The 20,937-nt window shown below is 39.3% G+C and overlaps 1 protein-coding gene across 3 annotated transcripts in view; it reads left to right on the top strand.

Moving 5' to 3' along the window:
* The window catches only part of aff2 (AF4/FMR2 family, member 2), a 179,445-nt gene that overhangs the window by 106,935 nt on the left and 51,573 nt on the right, over positions 1 to 20,937 (top strand). For all 3 annotated transcript variants that reach the window (XM_072396214.1, XM_072396213.1, XM_072396212.1), the window contains exons 9-10: positions 1,266 to 1,320; positions 15,795 to 15,832. In XM_072396214.1, coding sequence (XP_072252315.1) covers positions 1,266 to 1,320; positions 15,795 to 15,832 — 93 coding nt within the window. The remainder of the gene's footprint in view (positions 1 to 1,265; positions 1,321 to 15,794; positions 15,833 to 20,937) is intronic.

The raw sequence follows: 20,937 nt of genomic DNA, 5'->3' as shown, positions 1-20,937 counted from the left end.
TTAGAAAATTCCGTGTTGAGCGCTTACCGAGCATTCCTTTGATTTGGCTTTAGTAATTATTAACGTCGTTTCAGCCAAACGTCCACACGCAGTGGAGCTCCACTACTGGAGCACTTTGATTCAAGCAGTAAAGGACTCCATTTTATAAATGCAATTAAGAGAATTTGCACCAAGTATAAATTTGATGTTCCGCTTTCTCAGCTCCGTGTGTCATTTATGCTTAACTCCATATCTCATTTATCTCTGTGTCTATCCTCATAGGTGCTTATTCTCACTCGTGCATTTTATTCATGTCCCTGCCACGCTTCCCATCCTCTCTCCGTTCCCCCCTTCACTTCCCCATCATTATCATCTCCATCTCACTCACAATCTCCCTCTCTCCATCTGTCCCTCCTTATGAAATAAAATATGAATCCATTATTCATTCATTCAAACATATCTACCATCGGCGGTGCTGCACTGTACTCCTTATCAGCACAGCTTTTTCTCATTGTGCTTCAGTTATTCAGGACTCATATGGCCCCATCCGAAAACACCACGACACTGGGGAGTGTGTTTTTAGCGGCGCACACACTGACAAAAGTGGTTCGTGAGGCAGTAAAAATCCCTTTAGGGGATTCTCCTGTCATAACAATAGCAGTGCCAGCTTAAAATAATAGTAGTTTGTGTGGAGGGTTTATATAAAGGAATAAAACACAGCAACTTGCCAACGCATATAAACAGTGAATAATTTGTGTGGTAAAGAGCAGGTGATGCTGTGAGGGAGTTCATGTTTTCGACAGTGCCATGTATATCATTTTTATAGCTGTTCTTGGAATTTGATCTCTACCATAAAGAGAGTAGATCAAACACAACAAATAGAAGAAATGGGGTAATGACCGGCTTCTTGTTTTCCAATTAGAAACACTTTGAAACATCGGCGTAAAATACAAATGATAGTCTGATCTCAGCCGAGCATGTCTTCTTGTTTCCAAGGAATTCTTGGCTGTAGCAGTTGTCAGACAGAAAGTTTCCAGGTGAAAAAACAAACTGGCTTGTCTTTCCGAGCTCTAAAAGCTGAACATCTGGTAGGTTTTTAGTTGTGAATTTCCACTTCCTCATTCCCCAACATGAACCACCGGCACTGCTTTTTGCTGTGTAATTAATCAGTTCACCAGAAAGTCTCTTCAAAGGGGACTGCAGATCACAACTTGCCATATACTGACTAACACAAGAAGGCAGGAGGTCATGGCTGCAATAAAACATGTCCCTTTGTCTGTGTGCAGGATGCTGGAGGATGACCTGAAGATCAGCAGCGATGAGGAAGACGCTGAACAACAGGTGAGCTCCCTCTGCAGTCTGTTCACTTCGGCACATTATTCCTCTGTCCTGCTTTTCCTCTCTTCTCCTACAGTTATTCATGTACTAACTCAGTCAGTTATGATGTCCAAAAAGTTTATGTAAACGTGCTTAAAAGTACACAATTTGAAATCATTTTTATTTTAACTTTTTCATTTCTTACATGATATATTTATATATGATATATACATATATAAACATATGATATACTTATTTCACAAGCTTTGAATATGGATTGTTTACGTGTTGTTTTTTTTTTTTAACAAGTGGTAAGATTTCTTTGGGGGAAAAAACTCACCCCCAAACATTATCACCACTAGTCAGTAGCCAGGTTTCCATTCACTAACAAAGGTTGATGCCATTTTTTGAAAAGCTTAAAAAAAAAATCACATTTCTGGTCTGAAGTGAATACACTTGGCTCTATGATATCATCAGAGGCTTCATTGCTAGTAGTTGTCATTCAATAGAGTAAGTAGTTTGTCTAACTGGAAACAAACGTCAGGGTGTGAAAAAAAAAAAAAAAAACACTGCGGTGGACAGCCACAATAGGAAAAGCAGAGCTGGGGTGAGCTCTGCTTCAGAAATGACTTTTACTGTGAAATTACAGGTTATTAAATCAGTTATCTTAGTATTTTTTACCGGCTTAGACCAGAAATGGCGAGGGAGTCAGTCATTTTAATTTTAAATCAGGTCTGACACAATTTGCAAAGTTGTTCCCGTTTCCTCTATTCCCGAAACAAGCAAAAACCCCCTCATGTGAGCACACACCCACACTTTTTTGCACATAAGCAAAACATTATTTTACAATTTTTATTGCTTGCATACACCGTTTCTTTTTCCACATACTTCTAAAAGCACATCAAAAACAGTCATGGAAACCAGCTGTTGGCTAATGTTAAGCTAGCACACATCCGTGCTATTTTGAGACTGTAAGGTTGATGTCACGTTGGTTGTGGTGACGTGGTGAAGGAGGACCCGGATGCAGATATTTCACAGAAAACACTTGATTTATTCCAAAATAGAACAAAAAGCGCAGCTGAGCCGGAATACAAAACCTAAACTATGAAAAAAAATTAGCCAAACTATATTATACTATGACTGTGAAAACATGGACAAACCTGACTTGACAAAGGTATCTGTGACATGGCATCAGTGACAGTGAGGATCTGGCAATGGGCATGAGAAAACTTGGAAACTAAAGACTGGGAGGGTGAATGGGGATGGAGTGCAGCTGAGGGGAGAAACACGGGTGACGTGAGTGAAGCTGATGACAAGGGCAAGCGTGACTGAGGAAAACCATGGCAAAACTAAACAGGTACTTAAAACGTAACAAAACTAACAGACATGACAGTTGATAGTAGATAATGGACAAAAATCAGATGACCAAAGATGACGATTCTCATTTTACATTAAGCTGAATTGATTTGATCACATATGGTTGAACTTCAACTAAAATCCAACTCACAGATCTCTGTGTGCTATTTAAAGATTGGCAGGTGTATTTTCATGGATCTATAAAGTGTATATATATATATATATGTATACACATATATAAAACACATATATGTATATATATATGTATAAAACACATATAATGATAAAATCCATCCTGTTGTCAGCACAGTTCCGGTGTAAAACCTCTCCGTGTTATTACGGAATGAAGCTGCAGGTTCCTTCAGTATATTTAAATACTACTCTTTTATAGTAGTATTTAAAGGCTGATTTTGAAAATGCAGTAATCTTCCTGAAACCTTAAATGAAATGCTAATCTAATGAGTCACATACAGCTTTTCAAATTGATCATTTAAGACCTTTTGATATAATGTAAGAAGCTCTGTGCAGAAAATTTTGTAACTTAAAAGAACTAGAATAATCATACAGCTTCAAAATATCAAATTTCATAATGCCATACTTGCTTCATAATTAATTTCCTTCTAACCATTGAGCAGCAATGCATCGTGATGTGTTTTATTCAAAGAGGCTTTGGCACCAGCATGGTTATTCACTGTCCACTGACTAAAGAGGTGGAATTTGTCACTCTGGGGCACTTTGCATTTGAACCGTGCAATTGTCCTGCACTTCTTGCCTTGTTTTTCCGTATGAAAATTGGCACGAAGGCCTTCTCTCCTCTAATCACTGTCATCATTCACTAATGATGCCAGAGATGAGTTCAAAGCAGTCAGTGGGGGCCATGCTTCTGTCCCCTCCCCACTGTGCAGACGGATATCAATGCTCATCAAAGAGCTTGTGAGATATCTTCTGTTAATGAAAAGATGCCCATTCCTCTCATCCCCTTTTAACGGGTCTTTTGATTGTATAATCAGCACGGTGGTAGACATAGTAATTATGAATGATAGCAGGTCATTTGTAGTGGTTTTAGTTATTGTAATTGAGCTGCAAGTAGATTTGTAAATTACAGATATTCCGTGTGCATTCAGAAAAGTATGACATGATCATTCTTTGGGTGAGAAGACTGGACTAGATTGAATATTCTCAGTTAATTTCTTGTCTTTATACATAAAAAAGAATATGTTTTCATTTGATCTCTTGCTTTGTTTCCCTCTGTATCAGCGTAACTTTACCATCCTTCAGGACACTGTGGAATGTTAAATCCTTTGTTTCTGCGCGGATCTACTTTTTAGTTTGATTATATAAAATTTCAATATCCATCTTGTAGTTCTCCCTTTGACATCCAAAAGTGTTGTTTTGTAAAAAGTTTTCTATGAGTCTTTTGAATCTGTTTCTTGCCAAACTAATAGTACAGTACGGCCGTGCTCACTTTAATTCTTTCAGTTTAACTCAACTTTTTTGCGACTGTGCTGTGGTGCTTGGAAGTTTGTGCCATTTAGAATTTGCTCAAGCAACAATAGCTGAAACTGAATGTTTCCCGTAACATGTTGATCAGTCCTGCACACCAGCTTAGAGGAATTTTAGCCCACTCCACTGCACTCAACCCTTTCAGCTCTGGGATGCCGGCGTGTTTGCTCACATTAAGCGATTCAGTATTTCTGTCGGATTAAGCTTGGGACCTTTACTCGGCCATCTCAAATCATTAACTTTGTAGAACAACATTTGCACTTGGGCTTGTTTCTATACAACCAACTTATTGTGAGGTACATTTTCTTTTGAATTTGCGTGTATAGTTCAAAGTAATTGTGCAATTAATGGTTACAAGATGTATGGGCCCAGAAGCAAGAAAATAGGCCTAAATCATGATAGTACCACCACTGTTTCAAATGGTTTTGCAGCTTTTTCTGGCCTGAAGTCCTTTAGAATCACCTGTTTTATTACCATAAAACACTTCCATTAAATGTGATTCCATTTGCTATAATGAATCAGTGTAAACTCTTCGGTTAGTTGTGGAATCGGATCATATTAGAATAGAAAGAAGAATAGAAAAATACTTTACTCATCCCCCTGTGGGGGAAATTCAAAATTAGTTTATAATTTTTATTTTTAGAATATATTTTTTAAATATCTACAATGATTGTATATTAGAACAATAACAACAACAATAATAAATAAATACATTTAAAAAGCACAGTTAAAAAGCCTTATGACTGTGGGGACAAAGGACCTCCTGAACCTCTCAGTCCTGCAGCTGCAGTGAGATGAGCCTCTCACTGCAGCTGCTCCTCTGTTGCCAGGATGCAGTGGAGAGGATGTTTATTGTTCTCCAAAACAGAATATAATTTCCTCCTCATCTGTTGAAGGCGTATTTATGCAGAAGTGTAATAAGAGATCAAAGGAATCACAAGCACCCACATATTTCTGTTCAAGTCCTGAGTAGTAGCTGTTCTAACTTTGCTTCCTGGTGGTGACAGGTGTCCATGTGTGTGGGTATAATGTTATAGCTGAAAACAATCCTAAATCGATCATCAAGCATGAGATAATCGTTGGAAGCAAGCAGGAATAATGCAAAGGTTCATATTATCATATTATTATTCATATTATCACGCAAAACGTTTGTATGAGGACCTGCTCCACTCTCTTTAACAGCTGGTTGCTAACGTTGGCGTTCAGTTCTGAGCAGGTAGTACATTTACTCAATGACTGCAAGGTGCCCAGGTCCTCTGGCTGCAAAACAAGCCCAGATCATCAGCCCTCCACCATGCACTGACATTTATTTAAAGCCTTTTTACTGACAACTTTATTTGCTTTATAGTAACCCCTGAGCTCCACTGTGAGGGAATCTCGTGGCACTGTGATGCTGTGGAAGAGATTTTATTGGCATGGTTGGAACCACTTGTTCACCTTTAAAGGGAGGGATCGCTATAACAATGAATACAGAGTTGTTCTGGGTGGTCATCTTTACCTTATGATGAAACATTACGTCCATCCATCCATTCATAGAGCATAAGGAGTCACACGCTAGTTTGATGATTACGAAAACTAAGTCAATCGTATGCTAATGGCCTCCACATTTCCCTGGAGCCCCATTCAGGAAAAAGCTCAAACATGCACACATGTGGATTAACTTTATAATCTGCCCTTCCAGACATTTAACCATACAGTCATGGCAAACGGAAACACACCAAATTTTCAAGTCTAGGGTTCTCTGTATCAGGACAGAACAAAGAAAAAGACCACCTGGACCTCATCAGGTCTTGAAATTAGGTGAGTATAATCTTAGATGTACAACACATGACATATTACACAGATGCTATGTAACAAAACTCTACCCAAAATGCAGAAGCAGTTTGTGAAAAACACCTCAGGATTCATTAGCAACTTGAAGTAATGTTTTTCTCTGTGATGTTATCAGCCTCTCAAATTGTTGTGGAGGAATTTTGACCCACTTTTCTTTACAATGTGGCTTCAGCTCATTGAGTTTTGAAGGCATTCATTTATACACAGCTCTCTTAAGGTCCCACTACAGCATTTCAATCAGGCTGAGGTCTGGACTTTAACTGGGTCATTACAACATCCTGATTATTTTATTTTTCAGTCATTCTGTTGTAGATCTGCTGCTGTGTTTGGGATCATTGTCCTGTTGGTGACCCAGTTTCAGACAAGCTTTAGCTGTCAGACAGATGGCCTCACATGTGACTCTAGAATACTTTGGTATACAGAGGAGTTCATGGTGGACTCAATGACTGCAAGGTGCCCAGGTCCTCTGGCTGCAAAACAAGCCCAGATCATCAGCCCTCCACCATGCACTGATATGCTGTGTTTGGTTTTCACCAAACCTCACTTGATTGTTCTCACCGTAGACTGATAGACTACACATTGATAGGAAATAGCCTTCTAACCCTTCCCAAATTGATGGGCATTGCTGCCTTTCTGTTGCCTTTGAAATTAAAATACATGTGTCACCATGCTGTTGTTATGTTTACAATAATGCAATTAAGTGCTTTACATGCTCCCTAAAAATACCAAGACACTCATTGGAGTCCTCCACCCTGAGATATGATTTTAAATGTATTTGTTTATCTACAAATGTTTTGTCAAGTGTGAGAGATTCACCCTCAAATATCAAATCTGGGGACATTATTTTCCAAGAATGGTGGTCAAACCTTTAGTAGAGAGCGAACCTTACCCTTTTATAACCAAGGGCCAGCATGTTGCTGCTGACATGTCTCTTAAACACCTTCAATTTTATTTTTAACTACTCTCCTGAATGTGGTTTTTACAATTTGCAAACATCTTATCCATGAATTTTATTCCTTAGACTGCTATGTGTGTTTGACACATTGTTAACCGGATCCTGGTTGAAATGACTCATTTCTTTATATTTTCTTCCAAGCAGCCAGACTTTTAAAGGTATCTTGAGGAATAGTTCTCCAGTCTCTCTGAACGTCTTTCTTTGAACATTGGCAGCTTTTTCACTCAGTTTCAGTCCAGTCCTTGTACCTTTCCATTTTCATAGGAATATGTTTTTTTTTGTTAACCTACTTAACTCTGACCTCTGAATCATTCAAGCATAAAAAAGAACCTAAATCAAGGTATGAGTCAGTCTTGTGTCAACACATAATGGAAAACTTAGCAAAGAACCAATAGAAAATAAGATCTTTTGTCACTTTGTGTCACAAAGACTTTTTTTTGTTGTATCTGCGAATAATGTTAAAACAGTTTGACAGACATAAAATAGTATATTTTTTTCACCAACAAGGTTATTCCTGAAGAGCTATTATCTGAAAACTTGGCATATATCAGCATGGTGTGCAGTGTGTTTTTAAAAGATTTGAGAAAACTTGACAAGTGGAGGACAAAAAAAGAAGTGTGAGGCTTAAAAACCTATCTGCAGCAGATGAACAGGATCTGAAAGTGATGTCCTTATGAGAAAAAATGGACCTTCAGTTGATCCATCTGCTGTTGGCCCAAGCCTCATCAGAAATGGTCTCCATGGAAGGGTGGCTGTCAAGAAGCCATTATCAAGGAAGGGAAACAGGGAGAAAAGGCTGAGCTATGCCAAATGACACAAGAAGTGGACTGAAAATCAGTGGCAACAGGTCTTATGGAGGGATGAATCCTCCCCAGAACCCGGACCTCAACATTATTGAAGCAGTGTGGGATCATCTGACAGAGAACGGAACAAAAGCTTTGGTATGTCCTTCAAGAAGCCTGGAGAACTATTCCTGAAGACTACTTAAAGAAATGACAGAAAGCTTGTCTAAGAAGGTTCAGGCTGTGTTGACGAACAAAGATGCTCAGAGCAAATATGGACTTCCAAGCTTGTTAGAATTGTTTAAACTCTGCATTACTTACTGTATTTATGTTTGCACATGTTTCAGTACATTACAACGCCCTTTTCCAGTTTTCTCTGGAAATAAAGAAAAAAAGATGTGGCTTAAGACTTCTGCTCTGTAATGTGTTGTGCAAAAACCATGGGTGTGCGTGCCTTGTGATGACAGCGTCTGGTAAATGCCCTTGTAGACACCCTTGTATTCAAGGTGAGTTAACAGAGATATGATTTCAGATCCAAAAAAAATTTAGATATTGGATAGAAGAACATAAAACTTATTGGCATATCGTATGCTATGAAGCAAGAGAGAGTATTTTCTACTTCAATCTGTCTTTTGCAAAAACACTAAGTATATATCCCAATCTGTTCAACTCTTCTTTAAAATCTTCACCACACATCTCTCTCTGTGTATTTTTATCCTGTCGTGGGTTTCTGAGCAAGACCGACACAGGGACTGATTTAAATAAACAGAGAGTGAAGTGTGAAAGGCAGAAAAAAAGCAAATAAGTTAGTGGTACAGAGAGAGACGGAGAGAGAAAGCCAAAAAACAGAGGAGACAGATTGATAACAACACAGACAGGAAGCAAAGATAAAGAGGAAGAAAGAAGGAAAGAAAACAAGAGGGTCGAGAGAGATGGAGATGGAGAGAAAGAGAGGCTGAGATGAATTCAGTGGCATTTATCTGTGCATGCTGTTAACAGGCTTATAGCAAATGAGTGCATGGTGTGTTATCAAGCTTTTATAGCCTCCAGTAAAACACAAAACCCTCACACGTTCATAATCAAACACACAGTCTTGCATGTATTACACACATGCACCCATATACACCAACACACACATATAGCGTGCCAATGTAAACCTATAGTCGCAAGCATTTATGCCAGCAAACACAGAAACGCGAACACACGCTGTCAGTGTCTCACAGATACACACACAGATGCACACTGTCATTAGTATGCTGTGGCACTACGCTGTGAGGGCAGCAGAGGAGTATGATGAATATGTTTTTGCCGAAGAGCAAAAGAGACGGAGGAGAGGAGGGAATTGAAAGAAAGAGGAGAGAGAGATGAAGCAGAGCGGGAAAAGGTGGAGGGGAAAGCAGTGGTAGAAAAGAGAGAGATATGTGCCTAATGACTTTAGAAGCTGACAGAAAAACAGCAACCCAATTACCACTGCAGGACTGTCCTTTGTCTCTATCTCCCTGTATTTCTCTGCAAGCTTGTGATGACAGATCACCTCGGTCAGAGCAAAGTCAGGCTTAAAGGTTCTGGTTTTATATAAAAGCACGCTTGCAGCTGAAGGTGAATGTGGTCGAGTCTGTCATGCAGAGCAGCAAAAATACAGACAGGTTCTCCGGGGAGTTCTCATACATCGGCGGTATGTGTAGCGTTACCTGACATGTAACATTCACCTGGAGAACACGTCTCACAGGAAGTCTGTTTTAGCTGTGAAGCTTTAAGGGGTTTGCCTCAGGAAGCTGTCTGGTGAAGGCGGTACAGTGAGTGCTGCACACACCTAACCATGATAAATTACAGCTGCTGATGATAAAAAGTCCAACTGATCAACACAAACTTAACTGGATGTGCTTTCTACTCTCATCTTCAACGGACATCTTTGGATTATCCACAGTGTTGTAGTTATCATTACCAGCAGCTCTAGTCTCTTCAGGCATCAACCAGCATGCACAAACACCATGATCCTGAGGCTGCAACGGGTGAATGGATTTTCAGCTGACAAAGTCAATTTGAGCTTTTGTCACAGAAACGAGCCACAAAACCTACCTTATAAATCAAACCCAGACACTTATAAAGTGTCTGCTCTGCAGTAAATCATTTTGTTTCTTTTAGCATATCTTCTAGCGATTTTGACCAGTTTAGCCATTTTTCTTTTTGAACATTTATCATTTCCCTACATCGTAATGTAAGGGGAAACAGAAAATGTGATCAGTCAGTAGTGAACGCTCACAGACAAAAAGCAAAAGGAAAAGCAAACGTATCATCAATGTGATGTTATAGAAGACTGTACTTTACCACTGTTAGCTAAATATTCCTTTGAACTTTTCATTTAGGAACACCAAGTTGTGACGCATCTGAATTGGCTTTTCACTGAGTTAGCTAATTCTCCCACTTTCCTGTTCATTTTAAACAGGAATTCACATCTCTCACTACACGTTCTTTGCCCTCTTTGCATCTCTGTTGCAAATGTAACATCTAGGTTTTCTGTATGTATTTTACCTTGCCTCTGCTTTTAATGTTTGTACAGTTAGTCTGTATGCCAATGAACGCATTCAAATACAGGCCACATAGTGCACAGTTCATCTTCTGGTTCTCTTCCACTCATCAAAAGTTGTTGGTGATAATTCACCAAAAGACAATGATGCAACAAGAAAAAGTCGTACATGTAGCATTAGCACGCAACCCTTCACGCTTTTATAACACAGTTTAATTTTCTGTCAGTGTCATGATGAAAAATAAACAAAACGTTTCATATATTAGTGAAAATTGCGTGTTGGGGGTGTCACTTTCAAATGGCACAGTCGTAGCATAATTATCGTATGCTAGCATTATCAGCAGAGTGTGGTCTAAACCTCGTCTTTGTTTCAGTTTCACACTGAGGTGTTTTGACAGCTGTGGTCTTTGGATTTGGATGTTTCTCTTATTTTTTTTTTCATTAGCATTTAAGTTCACTACACCTCACGAGTTGTCTTAATAGTTAAGCGTTCTTCTGTTGTTCCAGTAGATTAGCACCACCTGGTGGTAGTGTTACGCATTACTGCATGTTGAAAAAAAGATTGTTTTATGAGGGGGTGGAGTACATTACAGTTCAATCCTAAATAAATTCAGATTTCCTTTAAGTACATCACCTCTGCTGACAATATTTTTCAATAATACAACGAACCGGCTCAGTTTCAGCTTCCCTCCAACCATATAAAGCAGGGGAGTTATTGACTGACTTCAAATTAAAGTTTTATTGGTTTAAATGTGCAAAAGGTTTTATGAATAAATGAATCTGAAAAGATGATGAGTGGATGTGTGTAGAAAGAACATAGGCGACAATTTTATTGAAAAAAGCTTCAACTTGGATTTTTTTTAACATTGCTGCTTATTTTTAAGATTTCCTGTCTGTGTAAACACCAGTTTTGTGATGAAGCTGCAATGTTGCCATATATCTACCGTCATTTTTGTTTATTCTTTGGCTAATGATAGGTGTTGCATCTCGGGGCTCATATTTTGTCCGGTGATATGTACAAATGCTCTTATTCACAGTACAGCAGCTTGTATAGACTTCTCAGCAGAAGAATGTGTCCATAGGGAAAAAAGTTAAGCACAGAGGCTACAAATAAAGCTTGAATGAGATAAGATGCAAAGGGTCAAAGTGAACTCGACAGTCGGCACAAACTACAGCCAAGAGTGTGTGAGGGTTAGAAAGTCAGGGATTTGTGAGTTTAAAAGGTTACTGGCTAAATGGAAGAGGTTAAAGCAACAGTCTGAGCTTAAAGGCAGGTGAGTAAATAGAGAAATCTCAAATCTTTGTTGACATGTGGGAAATAAATGATTTGTTCATTTTGTCTGTTACCTCCTGTCAGTGGCTGGTATTACATGTGTCAAACTAACTTAGGAAGCAGGCGCAGATGATTGAATGTGTGATGGGACAGTTTAAATACTAATAATATTTCTGAACACAGTCAGAGAGTCTTTGGGAATATAGAAGACTTTCGTGGATTAACTGTGTCAAATCCAGCCAGTCAAAAGATGTTTAAATATGGAGCTGAGAGTCTCTCTGGTTTCAACTTGCGAAGATTCAGCAGCTGCCGTAGTTTCAGCAATGCAACCTCCAAGCAAGAGTTGCATCAGAAACACCGAATTCTAAACCCAGAGTTCAGGTATTAGAAATACTTTGTAAAGTCTCTCACACAAAGTAAAATGAAACCGTAAAGGGGAGCAAAGAATTCAATGTTTGCTTTCTGTTTAAGACTGTGTGGGCGTGTTTTAGGCTTTTTTTTAAGCCTGTTCTTTGAGACATTGTGATGTCTGGCACCCACAAAAAAAGAAAAAAAGAGTGATATGGAGATTTTAGAAATAATATCACATACGTCGCTGAAAGCTTTAAGGTTTGAAAGCTTGTCCTCTTTGTCAGGAACAACACTTACTGCCATGTTTTAACAGCAGAGATTGTGTGAATAAATGCTGTCTGGGTTGCTCTTTATTTAAATCCAAGTAAAGCCACCGGCTGGCTAAATATATTCACACATAGATCCTCTCTGTGAGCCCTGCAAGTCTCCAAAAGCCAAAGATCTGAGGAGGTTTGTTGTTCTAGCCTGCAGCTCTGCATCGATCTATCAGAAACTTCACTGGCTCAGTTAATCACCTTATTTCTAGAGAGGGGGAGAAACAACAAGCCAGGAAAGAGAAATCGTCCTGCTGTTGTTTGAGTAATTCATTTTAATTGCCGGGTTACAGCGCTTGGAGAGAAATTACAGGCTGATATTTGTAGAAATTGAGTTTGCTATTTTTGTTTTGCTTTTGTAATTGATGTAGCCATGTGCAAAATTGACTGGGAGGTAACAGAGGGAGGAAAGTAGAGATGGGGGGGGGGCTTCACTTCCAAATGTAATCACCCTTTTCTTTTGCTCAAAAGAGAAAATGTTGAATAGGAATAAAGGTATGAACCGGGGCTGGGGTGAAAACTGGAGAGGAAGGAAACAAGGGAAGGGGGGATTAAAAGAAGTTTTTGATTGAAGAGAGGAGGGAGGAAGAGAGCTGACTGAGAACAGAGAAGAGAGGGTCAGAGGAATGAGGAGGCAGAAGGAAGCCTCTAAAGAAGATAGACTGTCATTGAGCCAGTTTGTAGTGAACCAAAAGAGCAAAAATATTTACGTTTTTTACAAACTTTTTTTCTACGTACAGAGGTATTTCTTCCTTGAAAATGTGGGATTTGTCTCTCTAAACAAGTTTTTTTATGTTTATGACTTGACTATGACTTTTTTGATGCTATGAATTCTCGAAATGACCATTTTCTTTTGTTTTAATTCTGTTTAATTTCATCTCTTGTCACAACAAAAACGTTTTTCGCATGAACTTTTTCAAAATCTTTACACAAATAACCCAATACAAGGGTCGAAGTGTGTGTGTGTGGTATGTTGTGTGTACATCTGAATCCATTTAAATTTTCATGTGTATGTATTGCCAGTTTATCAGAAAGAGTATCCCCTGCATTTTCCTGCTGCCTTGCCGCAAACATTAAACTGGTATGTAAATTGGTCTTGTGTGAGGTGCTTTTGAGCCGTCAGTGTCTCACCTGCAGTAGACAGTAGGGTTGTCACGATACCACAGTTTCAAACTTGATACCAATACCAAGGTAAACGTGAGTATATAAGTATATAATACCATCTATAATCTATAAATCCATAGAGGAAAGATGACCAATTAAGAGGTGCTTAATGTTTTTATTAAAAAGCTCTAGGTTAACTTTTTCCACTGAAATTAGAAGAAGAAGAAGTTCAGAAAGCAGCAAAGTTTAATTAACGCAACACTTTTTTCCTCTTGAGTGCATCTCTGGCTTAAGTAATTGTTCATGAACAGACAAGTTACAGAAACGACCAAACTTCTGTTTCATTTTAAAGGGAAAAGGTCACAGAATAAAGTTGTAGTTAAGGAGAAAAAGCATTCAGTTGCACTCTTTGTTTTTTTTTAACACAGGAGCTAAAAAAGATTTTCAAAAAATGTCCTGGATATCGATCCCATCCTTTTAAAACAAAAGGTGGTATCTTTAGAACTGTCTGTTCATTACCAAAACGCGAATCAATAATGGTTTTCAGATGAAATAAACATTAATTTGTGGAGTTGTGCGTTGAGTCGAATTATTTGGTTCCCACATCACAGACACTTCAAATGAGCTGAACGCACTTTTTGTAGTAATTATAATTAAACATAGTAAATAGCAGCGTTTCGACATTGCTTTTCTCATATCTTTACTTTATAAACTGCGTGACCATTTCATGTCGGAGTAAGATATCTGCCTGTTGTTTCCACATTGTTTCGTCATTGTGATTTCGGGACTGTCACGTCACAGGTACTCATCGCTTTGAAAAATGATCCAATTGCTCAAAGTGTTGAACGAAGCGAGAGGACTACAAGCCGGACCAACGCGGGTAGATGAGGCACTGTGCAGTTTTAATGGCTCCCACCTGCGTTGTTATGACTGTGAGACAGGCTGCTATCATTTTTCTTGGTCTCTGACTCACACAAGATACCCACACACACATATACACAGATTCTCACTCCCTTCTGCTGTTTCATAAGAAATATGACGATAATTAAAAAAAAAAAAAAGAAACAAACAAAACCTTGGGTTATATTTATACATCCAGAAATGTTCATGAAGTGTGACAGCAGCTCAGTGCTGTGTGTCTGTCTGCAGTGGAGCTGTAGAAGTTGTCTGTCAGCAGAAGCAGCACGGACAGCATAACTGGTACCGATGCCATCGCAAATCTAATTCAGTGCTAAATCTTTGCATCGATCAGTATCTGACTGTTGTTTGTTTTTGACGACCGTATTAGACAGTGGTCAGAGTGCTCTCAGTTTAAAGAACCAGAAAAGGACTCTGACTGAGAACAGGGCCACCAGAAGAGCACATTTTTTTTCATCTAAAAATGTCTCACTGAGCAAATACTATATTGTTTTAAAAACAGTAAAAACCAAGTCACTTTTGCGTCAGACAGTTGTTTACTTTGTGTATTCTCAGCCAAATTCTGCATACATTGCATGCTCCAACGGGTATGTTGTTACTCACAATTCCACCTGTTTAATCCCAAAATACCAACTGCAAAACAATAAGAATGAGTGAAAAGCCTGGACAAGCACAAACACTTACCATCGTTTAAATCTTTATTAAAGAGGTATCGAGCGGTGAGCTATCCAACAAATGTGACACAACTCCGACTGACTCAGCTGATCAGCAACAAGAAACATTCAGCAGCCACTGTGCATTCAGTGAGGCATAGCAACAAAGACATATTTCAGCTAAAAAAAAAAGGACTAAGTCAACAAATGTCTGATAGTTGAGAGAACGCTGACAGCCGTCTTCTGCAGATGGATCGGGTAGGCTTTTTCACATATTTTTCACTTTCATGAAGGCGCTGGTGCGCCTTCAAGGGTCCAAGTTCATCCACAGCCGATACACATCTGAGAGGCAAAACGAGTTGTGTCTGTACGTGCAAACTGCCACTGCTGAACTCTAACCAACGAGCTGTTGTCACTCAGCTGATTCTGCGACAGTGGCTTAATGTGTGGAAGCACACAGTGATGGAGGGCTGAGCCACCTTCTGTGTGCATGTGTGAATTACAGAAATCTTGTTGGATTTCTTTTTTTTCTTCTTTCTTTTCCTGATAGGATGCAACTGATATGTGAGAGCCTGGATAATTACTTTACACAACCCCACTTAAAAAAAGATAAAAGAAAAGATCAAATAAATATCCTTTCAAAAGCTGTTTTGGACATTCTAAGTGCTGGCAGTGCCGACCCTGTTAATCTAGTTGATTCTTTACTTACACAGAGCCAGCTGTAATCTAATCTGAATTAATCTAATCTAATGAATAAATCAATCACTGTCAATTCAACTGTTTTGAAACAAACCACTAAAGGATCGTACTCATCCTCACTGTTGATCGTGGAATCACTGTCAGACAGAAAACAAGGAATGACAATGTTGTCCTCCTTCTTGGAACTGGATACCTGAATCAATCTTTTGATGTTTGTTTGTGTCTGACAGGTGTCTGACAAGAGCAAAGCCAGAGGTACAGCCTTAAGGTAAGACAAATACCCACACTCTGTCTTGGAACACTCTGATTTATTTATGTTGACTGCATATCTGCAGAGGTTTATTGTGCTTCTTCAATGTGTTGTGTTATTTGCTGTTTGGCAGAAAGAAATGTAAGTGAAGTCCACATTAGAATGAGTAGCTAGAGCATCATCCCTTGACATGATACTGCATTAAGTCAACACAGTACGTGAATTTCAGTGACAGCCAAACAACAAGCTATAAATAAATGTTTTTTTGCCCTGAAACGTACAGTTGAGGAAGCTTTGGTCAGTGCTGGATGATTCTCTGGTCTTTTCTCATGTAGCTCTTTCTGAAAGCACGGTTAAGGTCAAAGACATCTGGGTGATTGTTGAATGTCAGAGAGCCAGAGCCGGTGGGAGCGTGCATTTTACTGAATATCAAGTTAAATCTAAGAAATGGATGGAAGAAAGTTACTTGAGGCTTCTGCAGCTCTTCAAGGAGGATTGCTCATTTTTAGGATTTCTGATGTTTGAAGGTTATTGCAAACACAGTTGCTATTAAGCCCTCAGAGGTGTAGCAGCTCTAATTTACTGAAACATCTGTTATGACAGGTCACCACTTGATAATCAGGCACCAGCTGTGTCACACTTACTTATGGGTTGGAGACGTCAGCTGCATTCACTATTTGTTGTACATGTCAACGTTTTTAGCAGGATGTAGGGATTATGGTCATCATTTGTAGATGCATGGTTAAATATCCCGGTCTCACGTGAAAATGCCCAAATACCATAGTTTCATAATCCATAGCTGTTAACTGCCAGATGCTCAAGTATCTCCAGGCTGTTTGGGACAAAAGCACGTGTTAGTGGAGTTAAACCCTTTTGCCTTCAAGGGTGCAATCTTTTCTTTGGTCTTTTTTAGCCTCTCTACATTTGTACTTCTCTGGTTTTCTTACTTTTGGCTCCCACCCACAAATGGTTACAGTTAGGAGTTAAATGTATGTGGTTTGGGTTAGAATTAATGTACATGGTTAGGTTTAGAGATAAAAAATACATGATTAGGGTTGGAAAGCCATACGTTAAAATACAACACATTTTAGTATTATCTTACACAAAACAATTGTCTAAGAAATCAATTTCTTTGAACAATTTGGAAGCTTGGATTGTGAAACTACTACACATTGGATGTGTGTTAGGAAGGGTTCTAATTTGAATTTCTGTCTTCTTTTGCTTGTTTTTGTTATTTTTGCATAGGGGTTAAGGTATAAGCTTCCCTTGCTGCCTCAAATATGAAATCTGGACAAGATGTAAATGTACGCAGCAGGAGGCAGTAGATGAAACACTGTCATCATTAACAACTTCTCTGGGGGTGGTCCAACCCATTTCCATTAATTTAAACATTTTCTATTCACCATCTAGTGCTGTGTGAACTGCATGTTGGGACGACATGCCACCTACTCACTTGTTAGTAAAGATACATTTGTAACAACACTGGAGATAATTTTTGCAAACAGCTGATTTTGGCACCAACATCAATTTTTCATAAGTTCATCTCTTCCTTAGAATGTTTTGTAAAGCCTGAATCTTTTATAAATGAGACTTGCTGTGTTTACAATCTGAAGGCATTAGTATGCATGTCTGGAGTGTGACTGTGTGTATGTGTGTGTTTGGTGAGGTGGGTATAGCGGGAAAGCGAGTGCGCTGTGTGTCTGTGTGTGCCCCAGGCCATGTGTTACAGTACTCTGCTACCGCTAATGAGCCCATTCACTCGGCAGCCCAATCTACTGAGCACCGCACACACGTACTGCAGGGACAGTGGGACTAGAGATGCTGCGAGCGATCCACTGGCTATATCCCCCATGGAAGGCAACACACTCACCCACACTTCTCACACCATCCATACAGACACACATTCTCTTTTTTAATCCTTGCTTTGAAAGACTCATCCACACATCAATTGTTAGCCTGCTGCCACACACATATTCATAAAAACACTTACTCTATTGTATAATAGACCACATCATAATCAAATAATTGTTCTGTAATTTTTTGAGTCTGCTTTCGTTGTGTCCGTTATATCCTATGTGCATCTTTGATCATGCTGGAGAGGAAAATTGCCTGCAGTGAGACGGAATTGAATTTTTGTACTAATTATTTTAATGGGAAGAGCATCGGTTGTAGTAACACTGGAGACCTCTTTGATTTCCAGGTCTTGTGTTTTTATAACTGGGACAAGCAATGAAGCATTACTGTTTGGACATGAGAAGATCAATACAGTAAAAAATCATCAAAGATGAATGTGCTTCAGTTCATGTTCAAAGATGAAAATGGGCTGCTGATGCAGGCTGTCGGGTCAGGGTGACTTGTGCCGCATTAAGTAACAGGAGCTTAATGGAATTTTTTTCAGCATTAAGGAAGAAACTAGGTTTAGTTAGGACCCATTCCAATTCCTTCCCTTGGCTCTTCTCCTCTATTTTGCAGCGTTACGGTTCTCTGTTTCTGTAAAATCGAGGAGCAGTGGTCATTTAGCCCTTATGACAGGACTTTGGAGGCCATTTGACAAAATTACCACTTCTCTTTAATTCCCAAAAAACTTGGCAACCATGCAAACAAAGTATTAAGGTCAAATCATGGGGCCAAATGGAGGAATTGTGACCAGTAAGGAGAGGCCACAGACACTATTTCCTCCTAATAGCAACTCTATTGTGTTTTTGAAGTGATCACAGTTCATCTCACATGTTTAAATAGAAGAAGACAACTGGATTTTTTTTCTTATAGATTTAAAGACATTTCATTTGTCATCCTGGGAGTGTTGCATGTGCATGGCGTGTGTGGAACATGATGGTTTTCAGTTTGGCTTCGATGTTGACAGATAAGAGCATCCCCACCGGCTGCGTGAGGCACACATCTCAGCTGTGGCTCAAGTCCATACGAAGCTGTACTAACCAGCAATGAGTCCAACATCTCATTTTTATGGCAAGCAAAAATTTGCAAAAATCTGAAAAGAATGATCCCTGTATATTTGATTTTGGAGATCAAATGTATGACAGAAATGTATATTGGTAGTCCAAGAAGCATCGAGGCCTGTCTCCCTGACTGTATAGTGTTCACTATATAGAGGACATGCTTGTGGATAGTAGAAAGCAGCTGCTGATGCATTGTGGACTACTTAAAAGCAGCTCATAATTATGTTTTGAATATTCACAGTTACCTAATTTAAAGTGAAGAATAGCTAAATGTATCTTGTACTGACAAACTTTATCATGCAAATGTAGGCCATCCATATTTTTTGTTAAATCCATGTAAACAAGCATTGTCTGCAGCTGTACATAATAATCTTCAATAAACTAACATAAATGACACCCACAAAATGCAATTAAATATGTCAAAACATGACAGCTACGACTGTTTTTAAAGCCATAGCTCGCACACAACTATTTTTTAAATTGAGCTGTACTCGATCCAATTTTGGGAAGCGCGGATGGGCTTTGCGCATTTGGCACAAACACACAGCCGTTGCGCAAGGCTTTATGCAGCCTGTTGATATTTTAAGGACCTAACTGGTCACACCTGGGAGTAGATGTCATGTAGAGATTGTTTTTATGTGACATTACAGCTGAACATATAGCTTTCATCCACAAACCAACATGGGAGAGCCCGAAGACGCATGTGCCAGACGCACATAGGCATGAGTAAAACTGATTTTGACCACTTCATGCTGTTTATTTGCTTTCTTTTAGTTAACTTTCGTTTCTTTTGGATTCTTGTGCGTGTTATGGAGCCGTTTCGGTCCATGTTTGTAAGCCTTTTTTTCCTGGATTAAATTTTCGGAAGTTGAAACAAGTGGCATTGGAGTGTGTGACTGAAAACCACCGCGGTCTGCTTCTCCTCCTCCAGTTGCCGAGACTTTGTGTTTTTAATAACGCTTGTCTGTAAACATGTGTTAAACATATAAATTGCATGAACAGAAAGAAGGGACTCACCTGTTGAGTAACGCACATTTCCTTATACGGAAAGCCTTGTCGGAATGGTGGGATGTCGGAATGGTGGGATGTCGGAATAGCGGGATGTCGGAATGGCGGGATTTCGGAATGGGTGTTGCCACCCCGGTAGCACACGCTGAGAGCTCCTGGCTCCAGGCTACAAAGTATTTTGGCCTGATGGAGCCAACACTTGTTTTCTTGTATTACGTGACAAATTTAAAGTGCATTACATAACAAATGAAAACTTTCTGTCAAGATTTTAAACAGCACTAGAAAATGGCTGACTATGGTAAGAGAGTGTAAATTCATACACAGCCTAGGTTTTGCACATTTATAAAATGGAAGTGATGAGGCTGGGTCAGTTAGATGTGGCGTGTGTGTTCATCTCATATTGGGCAATGACTCACATCGAGTAGTGACACTCGGCATCTCGGAGTAGCTGTGCAGAGCAGTTGCTAATCAACTCTGGGTCTTAAGGCGAACATTAGTTAGCCACTGTTAATAAATTCTGACGGGCGACAGTCAGAATCTCAACTCCACTTCTTGCTGAAGAGTAGATAACAAGTGTTGACCACATCTTTCCAATTATCTTCTGCTTTAATTTTCTATCAATCCAAAATATTAATATGGAAAAATCACATGATTTAGCAGTTGGTGGAGCATAGCTCAGTGATTTTCTCTGTGTAGCAGGATAAGAATATCCTGTAATGTGTGGTGGACCATTATTTACAATATATTTAAAATACTATCTGAAAAATTCTTCCATATTAAAGTTGAACTTGCGGGTGGACAAGGTGTAGATTCAATCTTATTTTGCTCTGAAATGTTACTCTTTAATTGTTGCAGTTCACCCTGATGAGCAGGTAAAGAGTTGGTTAGTTTGTGCCGTCTTTTTCCAAGCAGGTAACTCGTCAGAGATGAGTGCGCTCACATTCATGATGGACAACACAGGCAGGTTGGGCCATGTGGATGCACCCAGTTAACCTGATGTGTGTGGGTTCGAATGTGAAACACCTTTTTAGAAAAACACTGTTACTTACCACTGCGAGGGAACATTACGCCTTCCCCGCAGTGCTGCCCCAGGCAAACACAAACACACACACACACACACACACACACACACACAGCTTCTGTGTATGAGATAAGACA

This window comes from Leuresthes tenuis, unplaced genomic scaffold (genome assembly GCF_036924035.1).
Source record: "Leuresthes tenuis unplaced genomic scaffold, fLeuTen1.0.hap1 SCAF_11, whole genome shotgun sequence".
NCBI lineage: Eukaryota > Metazoa > Chordata > Actinopteri > Atheriniformes > Atherinopsidae > Leuresthes > Leuresthes tenuis.
The sequence above is the reverse complement of the archived record's forward strand: the minus strand, read 5'-3'. Positions and strand labels throughout refer to the sequence as shown.